The 12,914-nt window shown below is 38.1% G+C and overlaps 1 protein-coding gene across 1 annotated transcript in view; it reads left to right on the forward strand.

The window, feature by feature from the left end:
• LOC135477073 (ankyrin repeat, PH and SEC7 domain containing protein secG-like) overlaps positions 1 to 12,914 on the forward strand; it is a 41,203-nt gene that overhangs the window by 509 nt on the left and 27,780 nt on the right. Inside the window, exons 2-5 of the mRNA XM_064757227.1 lie at positions 1,571 to 1,669; positions 4,688 to 4,786; positions 8,794 to 8,892; positions 10,464 to 10,562. Coding sequence (XP_064613297.1) covers positions 1,571 to 1,669; positions 4,688 to 4,786; positions 8,794 to 8,892; positions 10,464 to 10,562 — 396 coding nt within the window. The remainder of the gene's footprint in view (positions 1 to 1,570; positions 1,670 to 4,687; positions 4,787 to 8,793; positions 8,893 to 10,463; positions 10,563 to 12,914) is intronic.

Consider the following 12,914-nt stretch of genomic DNA (forward strand, 5'->3'; position numbering starts at 1 on the left):
AGAATACAGTAAGTGGTTGTCTTCGATGTTTTAGCAATGCTTACACAAGGCTTGTTTTCGTGTACGTGAACACGGCACTGGTTCTTCTCGGCCCATTTTAGTTTCTCGAGTGCACACAACCACTGTTTACCACATATCTGTAGACGATCTGAACAGAGTTTCCAGCTGGTGTGGTGCAAGGCTTTTTGGAAAATCATTATTGAAGAACTACTGTTCAAGTTTATTTTTTTTATATAATTAGATATATACCCCTGTATATGTTGTTAAATTGAGTGTAAAAATATTGAAAAGGGTGCAATAATCAGAGTAATGTGCCACCTAAAATCAGTAGGTAATTATGAGGCTGGTTTTATGCATATTTTCCGCCAGCACACGTTAGTTTCCGCTGAATTACATGTAAGTCTTACACGTCCGACTTTTCCCAGCGCAGCGGTTAGTGTTTCACCATTTAGTACGGTGTTCAAAAAGGTACAAGAATGACAACAGAATGTCGAATTTCTCCACGAAATGGTTTGCTGCTCTCCTACATTTGTAAAAACACGTCGTGGAAGAGCCCTGAAGTTAGCCTTTTTAAAAAATTACCAAGGGTTTGGCCCTGGGGAAGGCGTGGATTCACAGCATAAGAAGGAAGGATTTAATACCCAGCCATATCTGCTCTCGACAGTGTACAACTCAAAGTTGCTCAATCAAAAAAGTTGTATTTCACTTTTGTCGTTTGGATATAGTGAAACAGGATCTCATCATGTGGGCTAAAAACAATTAGTAGTCGAGACGAACTCTACAAAAACATCTGAACAGTAGCCCAATGCACAGTTTGGGTACATGTGCAGTTCTTTACATATTTCCCTGAGCATACCAATTGGAAGGTTGTGTATACTGCAAATATTCAACGGCTTTCCTCTAATAGTTATATTCCAATTGGATTTATCAAACTCATGGAAGAATGAATAAATTTGCATACTCGGTCTGTTGCACTTTTGAGTGTGTGGAGACAAAGGCTTTTACTCCTGAAATTTTGGGCAGACCAAAGATGCTAGCTGTGAAATGCTAATTTCCAATTTAAACACTTGAGCGCATTTTTATTTGGGAAATCTCTGAGCTAATGATTTCCGCTGCTCATTGGGCAACTCAAACTACCACTCTGAAGTTATGTGATTAAAACTTGGAAATGCAAAAACAGCAAGTGGAAGACATTCTTAACCTGGAACACCTAAAAGCCAAATCTTTCCTAATCTTGGGCATTGACATTGTCAAAATATAGAACTCACGATTTGACTTCTGCCATTATGTACGTGTTCGACTTTCACACACACATAACATAGAGTTTCCAACTGTTGTGCGGCAAGACTTTCTGAATATGTTTATTACAAAAATCAGCATATATCTGTTTAAGGTTTTGGCAGAGCGCAACGACAGGCGCTTTGCCTCGATGCTTGTGTGTACTGGACACATAACTATAATGTAAATATCATTCAGGTTCTGGAGAAGTGAAACAAGTTCAGTTTTTAGGGTCTGTTCGTGTCTGCTTTTTTAAGTACAGTTTTACTGATTCCTCATTGTGTTTACACAGGAAGGACAAACAGCTTTACACCGGTCAGGATCATGCGGTAGCATAGATCTTCTACGTCAACTGGTAGAGAAGAGCGATGATATAAACCTACAGGATCAGGTACGTGGTTCTGGGCTACGGAATGTTTTAACACTATTTATGTTCTGTTCTGTTAACCATTACTCACTGTCTTTTTTTCAATTTTTGATTTCTTTCTTTTAGTAATGTGTTATAGTTTGTGTGCTGTTTTCATTTCATATAATTAAGGACGTACAGCATAGAGAGTAAAAGCAGAGCCGCGACGACAATGTGATAGCTGGCAACTGGTCAGACATAATTGATGAAATACGTTCTCTTGTCAGTTGTCTCAGTCAGAGTTTTATTGTAACTGTTCATGTAACTGCATAAATACTAGCAATTCACCCGTCCCTTAACACCATGGCTTAAGCAGAATAAAGTAAAAAAAAAAGGAGTGATGTTAAATGGAATTTATTAGATGGGGTGGTCTGGAAATTGTCACAATGCTGTTTCGTCATTCCATGTATCATACAGTTACATTAAAGCACTGCAAAATGGAATCAGACCACGGGTAGCCTTAGTCCACAAGCTAATCTTGGTGTATGCAGCCGTTCAGTTGTGTGGTTGTTTATTCCAGTAGTTTCGACCTGGCCGGTCGTGTCGTTTACATCGTATGCTGGATTTGGAACATTTATTTGTGACGCCTTTATTAATAATGAACATATGTTCTCCCTAGTTTTCGACCTTAAAAAGCTCTACGACACGGCTGGGAATTATGGAACCTTAAAAGATCTATCAGATCTGGGTCTTACAGTCCGCTTACCATTATGTATATCTAAATTTTTATATGAATTAAAGGTACGGGTGGGGCCCACTCTTTCTAACTCTCATGAGCAGGGAATGGGTGTACCCCAGAGCAGTATGCTCTCACCAGCACTGATTGGCATTAACATGAATAGCTTAGGCCAAACCGTTGGCATCTGGCACAGTGTATTGTTTGTATGTTTATGTGCTACTGTGCTAAAAACATGTATAACATCAAGCGTCAGCTGCAGCTTTGTCTTTATAAGATCGACAAATGTGCAGTTGAGACCAGTTTTACATTTTCTACGTCAAAAACCTCAAAATACTTAATATATCCAAAGAGGTGAACAAATTGAACACGATGAAGACACGGCACCTACCGCGGGCTAAGCGGAATGAGACACAGTCATGAAGCAGTGCGTCAGAGATTCTGGACGCTCTGTCCACATCTACTTGCAAAAGAAATATACTCACTGTAAAACCTAAGAAACCTAGAATGAATTCGTTTGATGGAATAACCTTGACACACTTTTTTTGCAGCAATAACTTGTAATGCTGAGTCTCCTTCTTTACCTCTTCCACAACCCAAATTAATATTTTATCTACGTAAACATGTGGAATCTTAAAAGATCTTTCAGATATGGGTCTAACAGGCGCATACCATTATTTATCTCTGAATTTTTATCTGACCGTGAATTAAAGTTAGGTGTGGTGTGCAGTCTTTCTAACTCTTATTAGCAGGAAATGGGTGTACCCCACAGCGGTATACTATCACCAACACTGATTAACATTAAATTAAATAGCGTAGACAAAACTTTGACATCTGGCACAGTCGGTTATTTCTATGTTGATGATTTTCTCATGTGCGACGGTGCTAAAGATATAAATAACATCGGGCGTCGTTAAAATCCCATATAAAAATACTAAAAGCTAAATGTACAAATCTATGTGTCGAAACAGACATTCATAAACCATCAGTCAACCAATAAAGACCTTACGGATCAATAATCGCAAGGCCAATTCACGACACGACGTTGAAGACAAAGTACCAAGAAGCAAAGAAAGTATATAAAGTACGAAAATAGGACGAAATCATACAAACAGATACAGTCAACAGTTCTCAGCGATGTAGGAAATACACAAGGTATATTCTGGTTGACTGAGTGAAATCAGTGTTCAAACCGTGTACCATGCTTGAATATAAGTTGTCGGTAATAAAAATGCATCTTAATTGGGCTTTCATTGCAACTCTTCATGTATCCAAAGCGGCGGGCAAATTCAATAAGACAGAGATACGTCCCCTAGCCAGAGCCTAAGCAGAATTAGACACAGTCATAAAACAGATCACCATAGATTGTTGGAGAAACTTGGAGTGAAGGCGTTTGAAGGAATAACCTTGACACACTAGTTTTTGCAGGAATTACTTGAAATATTAACCCAAGTTAATATTTCATCTACGTAAGCATCATAAATTCAATACAAATCACTTAACAATTAAGTAGCATTTTGTTGATATTGAGGTTAATTACCCGGATTTAAATTTGTATATACTGATGGATCAAAGGATGTGGACTGTGCATCTGCGGCTGTCTTACAACGGCAAGTCTCTTCTCTTCGTCATCCATCTTCTTCAGTCTTCTCTACCGAGATCAGCGCCATACTTCTTATCAGATACAAGTGCGTAATAAAGTGAACACTATTCACCCTGTCACTGGTTATAATTCGGATAAACGTGATATGTCTCGGAGAGACTACATAGTTTTAGCGAGGTGTCCTATTGGGCATCCTCATTTAACTGGCAATTTTATTGTGGATAGGGCCACTGTCCTACGGTGTGCTGGGTGCGCTGCTATGTTCGGCAAAGACTACACACAGTCAACTCTACATGTAATTTGTCTGACAGCATTGCAGGTGATGCTGTGATAAAATTCTTGAGGGCCATTGGCCTATATCATAAAATATGAGTTTTACTGATTATTATTATTAATATACATATGGATGGAAAGATATATGGATATACAATATGTAAAAAACTATTTTAAAAATCTCGTGGTTTTCGAGTGTTAACGGTCTTGATTTTTCTTGTCTGCTTTTAAACATGTTTGTTTTAATTTTGATGTTTTCACCATCATGTCGAAAACAATCACCGCCTCTTGTTCTCGCCACAATATGGCTGAAACATTGCCAATGTGGCATTAAGCCGAAATCATTCATTCAGTGTTACTCCTCTGTGAGGTATGACTTCTACGAGGCTAGCAGGAGCCTTTTAATAATTTGATGTGTACTGATATCTGTTATTTATATCATATATAACAGCGTGGGCAGGCACTTTTACATCAGGCGGGAATCTGTGGTAACGAGTGTTTTATCCGTATTTTGCTGGAGCAAGGTGCCAACGTCAACGTACAGAATAGAGTAAGTAGTTGTCTTCGATATTTTAGCAATGCTTATACAATATTTTCGTGTGCATACTACCACTGTTTACCACATATCTGTAGACGATCTGAACAAAGTTTCCAGCTGGTGTGGTGCAAGACTTTCTAAAAACTCATTATTGAAGAACTACTGTTAAATTTGATTTTTGATTTACAAATAGTTATATACCCCTATATATATATATATATATATATATATATATATATATATATATATGTTGTTAAATTGAGTGTAAAAATATTGAAAAAGGGTGCAATAATCAGAGTAATACGGCACCTAAAATCAGTAGGTAATTATGAGGCTGGTTTTTATGCATATTATCCGCCAGCACACGTTAGTTTCCGCTGAATTACATGTAAGTCATACACGTCCGACTTTTTCCAGCGCCAGCTGTCAGAGCTTCACCATTTAGTACGGTGTTTAAAAAGGTACAAGAATTACAACAAGCACGTCGAATTTTTCCACGAAATGGTTTGCTGCTCTGCATACATTTGTAAAAACACGTCGTGGAAGAACCCTGGAGTTAGCCTTTCTTTAAAGATTACTAACGATTTGGCCCTAGGGAAGGCGTGGGTTTTGCAGCAAAAGAAAGAAGGATTATATCTCAACCGAAACAGTCGAAATAACTCTCGACAGTGTACAGCTTAAAGTTGTTCAATGTCTTTATTTCACTTTTGTCGTTTGGATATAGTGAAACAGGATCTCATCATGTGGGCTAAAAACAATTAGTAGTCGAGACGAACTCCACTGAACAGTAACCCAATGCACAGTTTGGGTACATGTGCAGTTCTTTACATATTTCCCTGAGCATACCAATTGAAAGGTTGTGTATACTGGCAAATATTCAACGGCTTTCTTCTAATAGTTATATTCCAATTGGATTTATCAAACTCATGGTCTTGTGAAGAATAAATAAATTCGCATACTCGGTCTGTTGCACTTTTGAGAGTTTGGAGACAAGGCTTTTTGTCCTGAAATTTTGGGCAGTCCAAAGATGCAGAGCTGTGAAATGCTAATTTCCAAATTTAAACACCTAAGCGCATTTTTATTTGGGAAATCTCTGAGCTTATGATTTCCGCTGCTCCCATTGTAACTACCTTTTGGAAGTTTTGTGATTAAAACTTGGAAATGCTCCAAACTTCAAGTGGATAACATTTTTTTCTCGAACACATAAAAGCCCAAATCCATCTCATCTGGGGCATTGACATCGTCAAAATATAGAACTCACGATAAAGGGATTTGACTTCTGCCATTATGTACGTGTTCGACTTTCACACACATAACACAGAGTTTCCAACTGCTGTGCGGCAAGACTTTCTGAATATGTGTGATTATAAATATTAGGGTATGTCTGTTTAAGGGTGTGGTAGAGCGAAACGACAGGCGCTTTGCCTCGATGTTTGTGTGTACTGGACACACAACTATAATGTTAACATCATTCAGGTTCTGGAGAAGTGAAACAAGTTCAGTTTTTAGGGTCTATTCATGTCTGTCTTTGTAAGTACAGTTTTACTGGTTCCTCATTGTGTTTACACAGAAAAGACAAACACCTTTACATCTGATAACGTCTCTTGGTCACGTGGATCTTCTACGTCTACTTGTACAGAAGAGCGATGATATAAACCTACAGGATCACGTACCTGGTTCTGGGCTACGGAATGTTTTAACACTATTTATGTTCTGTTCTGTTAACCATTACTCACTGTCTTTTTTTTAATTTTTGATTTCTTTCTTTTAGTAATGTGTTATAGTTTGTGTGCTGTCTTCATTTTTATATATTTAAAGACGTACAGCATAGAGAGTAAAAGCAGAGCCGCGACGACAATGTGATAGCTGGCAACTGGTCAGACATAATCGATGGAATACGTTCTCTTGTCAGTTACCTCAGTCAGAGTTTTATTGTAACTGCATAAATACTAGCAATTTACCCGCACCTAACACCATGGCTTAAGCAGAATAAAGTAAAAAAAAAGGAGTGATGTTAAATGGAATTTATTAGATGGAGTGGTCTAGAAATTCTCACAAAGCTGGTTCGTCATTCCATGTAACATACAGTTACATTAAAGCACTGCAAAAAGGAATCAGACCACAGGTAGCCTTAGTCCAACAACTAAATCTTGGTATATGCAGCCGTTCAGTTGTGTGGTTGTTTATTCCAGTAGTTTCGATCTGTTCGGTGCTGTCGTTTACATCGTATGCTCGATTCGAAACATTTTTAGTGATGCCTTTATTACTAATGAACATATGCTCTCCCAATTTTTCGAACTTGAAAAGATCTACGACACGGCTCGGAATTATGGAACCTTAAGAGATCTATCAGATCTGGGTCTTATAGTCCGCTTACCATTATGTATATCTGGATTTTTATATGAATTAAAGGTACGGGTGGGGCCCACTCTTTCTAACTCTCATGAGCTGGAAATGGGTGTACCCCAGGGCGGTGTATTATCACCAACACTGAATAGCATTAAAATAAATAACTTAACCCAAAACTTTGGCATCTGGCACAGTGGGTTCTTTCTATTTTTATGATTTTCTCATGTGCTATCGTGCTAAAAATATGAGTAACACCAAGCGTCAGCTGCACCTTTGTCCTTATAAGATCGACAAATGTGGAGCTAAGAACGTTTTTACATTTTCCACTTAAAAAAACCTCAAAATACTTTATATACTTCACAAAGCGGCGAACAAATTCAATACGATGAAGATATGGCACCTAACCGCGGGCTAAGCGGAATAAGACACAGTTATAAAGCAGAGCGCCAGAGATTCTGGACGCCTTGTCAATATGTTGAAACCTGGAGTGAAGCGTTTGATGGGATAACATTGACACACTAGTTTTTGCAGGAATAACTTGTAACTTTAAATCTGCTCCCTGGCTTTTTCCACAACCCAAATTAATGTTTCATCTAACACAATGAGTCCAGTACAAATCCTGTCACAATTTAATAACATTTTGCTGATTATAAACGCTAATTATCCGGATTATGAATTTTTATATACTGATGGGTGAAAGGATGGATACAGGGTTGCCTCTGCGGCTGTCTTAGAACAGCGTGTCTCTTTTCTTTGTCTTCCATATTCTTCAATCTTCTCTGCTGAGGTCAGGCAAATCAAGAAAGCAATGGTATGCACTGATTCACTCTCCTCTCTATTTGGAAATACAGCATAAAAATTTAAAAATTTTAGCCTTACATACCAAACTAATTAAAAGAGGTAAGGATATAATATTCTGTTGGATAGCGAGTCATATTTGTATCAATGGAAACACAGTCCTAGACAAATAGGCAAAGTCTTCCTCAAATAAACCTATATGGAAAATAACAATGTCTAATATTGATTTTTGGTCGAACATTCTTAAATATATTCGTCGTCTTGGGCGGGGTGAATGTACGTAATAAACTGCACGCTATTCACCCTGTCATTGGCTATAATTCGGATACACGTGATATGTCTGGAAGAGACTACGTAGTTTTAACGAGAATTCTATTGTGGATAGGGGCACTGTCCTACGGTGTGCTGGAAGCGATGCTATATTGGGCAAAGACTCCTCACGGTCAACTCTATATGTGATTTGTCTGACAGCATTGCAAGCAATGCTGTGATAAAATTCTTGAGGGCCATTGGCCTGTAGCATAAAATATTATGTGTACTCATTATTATTAATATACATATGGATGGAAAGATATATGGATATACAATATGTGAAAAACTATATTAAAAATCTCGTGGTTTTTGAGTTTTAACTGTCTTGATTTTTCTTGTCTGCTTTTAAACATGTTTGTTTTATTTTTAATGTTTTCATTATCATCCCGAAACCAATCATCGCCTCTTGTTGTCGACATGATATGGTGGAAACATTGCCAGTGTGGAATTAAGCCCAAATCATTTATTCAATGTTACTTCACAGTGAGGTATGACTTCTACGAGGCTAGCAGGAGCCTCTCAATAATTTGCTGTGTACTGATTTCGGTCATTTATATCAGGATGGGAATACACCTTTACACCTGGCGGGATTCTGTGGTAACGAGTGTTTTGTTCGTATTTTGCTGGAGCAGGGTGCCAACGTCAACGTACAGAATACAGTAAGTGGTTCTCTTCGATGTTTTAGCAATGCTTACACAAGACTTATTTTTGTGCACGTAATCACGGCACTGGGTTCTTCTCGGCCCATTTTAGTTTCTCGAGTGCACAATACTACTGTTTACCACATATCTGTAGACGATCTGAACAGAGTTTCCAGCTGGTGTGGTGCAAGACTTTCTGCAAACTCATTATTGAAGAACTACTGTTCAAGTTGGTTTTTTTTATAATTAGATATATACCCCTATATATGTTGTTAAATTGAGTGTAAAAATATTGAAAAAGGGTGCAATAATCAGAGTAATGTGGCACCTAAAATCAATAGGTAATTATGAGGCTGGTTTTATGCATATTTTCCGCCAGCACACGTTAGTTTCCGCTGAATTACATGTAAGTCTTACACGTCCGACTTTTTCCCGCGCCAGCACTCAGAGCTTCACCATTTAGTACGGTGTTTAAAAAAGTACAAGAATGACAACAAGCACGTCGAAATTTTCCACGAAATGTTTTGCTGCTCCGCATACATTTGTAAAAACACGTCGTGGAAGAGCCCTGCAGTTAGCCTTTTTTTAAAAAAATTACCAAGGGTTTGGCCCTGGGGAAGGCGTGGATTCACAGCATAAGAAGGAAGGATTTTATACCCAGCCATATGTGCTCTCGACAGTGTACAGCTCAAAGTTGCTCAATCAAAAAGTTGTATTTCACTTTTGTCGTTTGGATATAGTGAAACAGGATCTCATCATGTGGGCTAAAAACAATTAGTAGTCGAGACGAACTCTACAAAAACATCTGAACAGTAACCCAATGCACAGTTTGGGTACATGTGCAGTTCTTTACATATTTCCTTGAGCACACCAATTGGAAGGTTGTGTATACTGGCAAATATTCAACGGCTTTCTTCTAATAGTTATATTCCAATTGGATTTATCAAACTCATGGAAGAATGAATAAATTTGCATACTCGGTCTGTTGCACTTTTGAGTGTGTGGAGAGAAGGCTTTTACTCCTGAAATTTTGGGCAGACCAAAGATGCTAAGCTGTGAAATGCTAATTTCCAAATTTAAACACTTGAGCGCATTTTTATTTGGGAAATCTCTGAGCTTATGATTTCCGCTGCTCATTGGGCAACTCAAACTACCACTCGGAAGTTATGTGATTAAAACTTGGAAATGCAAAAACAGCAAGTGGAAGACATTCTTTAACCTGGAACACCTAAAAGCCCAAATCTTTCTAATCTTGGGCATTGACATCGTCAAAATATAGAACTCACGATTTGACTTCTGCCATTGTGTACGTCTTCGACTTTCACACACACACAACATAGAGTTTCCAACTGCTGTGCGGCAAGGCTTTCTGAATATGTATTATTATAAAAATCATCATATATCTGTTTAAGGTTTTGGCAGAGCGCAACGACAGGCGCTTTGCCTCGATGCTTGTGTGTACTGGACACATAACTATAATGTAAATATCATTCAGGTTCTGGAGAAGTGAAACAAGTTCAGTTTTTAGGGTCTGTTCATGTCTGCTTTTTTAAGTACAGTTTTACTGATTCCTCATTGTGTTTACACAGAAAGGACAAACAGCTTTACACCGGTCAGCACCATGTGGTAGCGTGGATCTTCTACGTCAACTGGTAGAGAAGAGCGATGATATAAACCTACAGGATCAGGTACGTGGTTCTGGGCTACTGAATTTTTTAACACAATTGATGTTCTGTTCTGTTAACCATTACTTTTTGATTTCTTTCTTTTAGTAATGTGTTATAGTTTGTGTGCTGTTTTCATTTCATATAATAAACGACGTACAGCATAGAGAGTAAAAGCAGAGCCGCGACGACAATGTGATAGCTGGCAACTGGTCAGACATAATTGATGAAATACGTTCTCTTGTCAGTTGTCTCAGTCAGAGTTTTATTGTAACTGTTCATGTAACTGCATAAATACTAGCAATTTACCCGTCCCTCAACACCATGGGTTAAGCAGAATAAAGTAAAAAAAAAGGAGTGATGTTAAATGGAATTTATTAGATGGGGTGGTCTAGAAATTGTCACAAAGCTGTTTCGTCATTCCATGTAACATACAGTTACATTAAAGCACTGCAAGATGGAATCAGACCACGGGTAGCCTTAGTCCACAAGCTAATCTTGGTGTATGCAGCCGTTCAGTTGTGTGGTTGTTTATTCCAGTAGTTTCGACCTGGCCGGTCGTGTCGTTTACATCGTATGCTGGATTTGGAACATTTATTTGTGACGCCTTTATTAATAATGAACATATGTTCTCACTATTTTTCGGCCTTAAAAAGCTCTACGACACGGCTGGAAATTATGGAGCCTTAAAAGATCTATCAGATCTGGGTCTTACAGTCCGCTTACCATTATGTATATCTACATTTTTATATGAATTAAAGGTACGGGTGGGGCCCACTCTTTCTAACTCTCGTGAGCAGGAAATGGGTGTACCCCAGGGCACTATGCTCTCACCAGCACTGATTGGCATTAACATGAATAGCTTAGGCCAAATCGTTGGCATCTGGCACAGTGTATTGTTTGTATGTTTATGTGCTACTGGGCTAAAAACATGTATAACATCAAGCGTCAGCTGCTACTTGCAAAAGAATTGTACTCACTGTAAATCCTAAGAAACCTAGAATGAAGACGTTTGATGGAATAACCTTGACACACTTTTTTTGCAGCAATAACTTGTAATGCTAAGTCTCCTTTTTTACTTCTTCCACAATCAAAATTAATATTTTATCTACGTAAACATGTGGAACCTTAAAATATCTTTCAGATATGGGTCTAACAGGCGCATACCATTATTTATCTCTGAATTTTTATCTGACCGTGAAATTAAGTTAGGTGTGGTGTGCAGTCTTTCTAACTCTTATTAGCAGGAAATGGGTGTACCCCACAGCGGTATACTATCACCAACACTGATTAACATTAAATTAAATAGCGTAGACAAAACTTTGACATCTGGCACAGTCGGTTTTTTCTATGTTGATGATTTTCTCATGTGCGACGGTGCTAAAGATATGAATAACATTGAGCGTCGTTAAAATCCCATATAAAAATACTTAAAAGTAAATGTACAAATCTATGTGTCGAAACAGACATTCATAAAGCATCAGTCAACCAATAAAGACCTTACGGATCAATAATCGCAAGGCCAATTCACGACACGACGTTGAAGACAAAGTACCAAGAAGCAAAGAAAGTATATAAAGTACGAAAATAGGACGAAATCATACAAACAGAAGAGTCAACAATTTCCAGCGATGTTGGAATAACACAAGGTATATTCTAGTTGACTGAGTGAAATCAGTATTCAAACCGTGTACCATGCTTGAATATAAGTTGTCGGTAATAAAAATGTATCTTAATTGGGGTTTTATTGCAACTCTTCATGTATCCAAAGCGGCGTCAAATTCAATAAGACAGAGATACATCCCCTAGCCAGAGCCTAAGCAGAATTAGACACAGTCATAAAACAGATCACCAGAGATTGTTGGAGAAACTTGGAGTGAAGGCGTTTGAAGGAATAACCTTGACACACTAGTTTTTGCAGGAATTACTTGAAATATTAACCCAAGTTAATATTTCATCTACGTAAGCATAATAAATTCAATACAAATCACTTAACAATTAAGTAGCATTTTGTTGATATTGAGGTTAATTACCCGGATTTTAAATTTGTATATACTGATGGATCAAAGGATGTGGACTGTGCATCTGCGGCTGTCTTACAACGGCAAGTCTCTTCTCTTCGTCGTCCATCTTCTTCAATCTTCTCTACCGAGATCAGCGCTATACTCCTTATCAGATACAAGTGCGTAATAAAGTGAACACTATTCACCCTGTCACTGGTTATAATTCGGATACACGTGATATGTCTCGGAGAGACTACATAGTTTTAGCGAGGTGTCCTATTGGACATTCTCATTTAACTCACAATTTTATTGTGGATAGGGCCACTGTCCTACTGTGTGCTGGATGCGCTGCTATGTACGGCAAAGACTACAC

This window comes from Liolophura sinensis, chromosome 10, assembly GCF_032854445.1.
Source record: "Liolophura sinensis isolate JHLJ2023 chromosome 10, CUHK_Ljap_v2, whole genome shotgun sequence".
In the NCBI taxonomy this organism is placed as follows: Eukaryota; Metazoa; Mollusca; class Polyplacophora; order Chitonida; family Chitonidae; genus Liolophura; species Liolophura sinensis.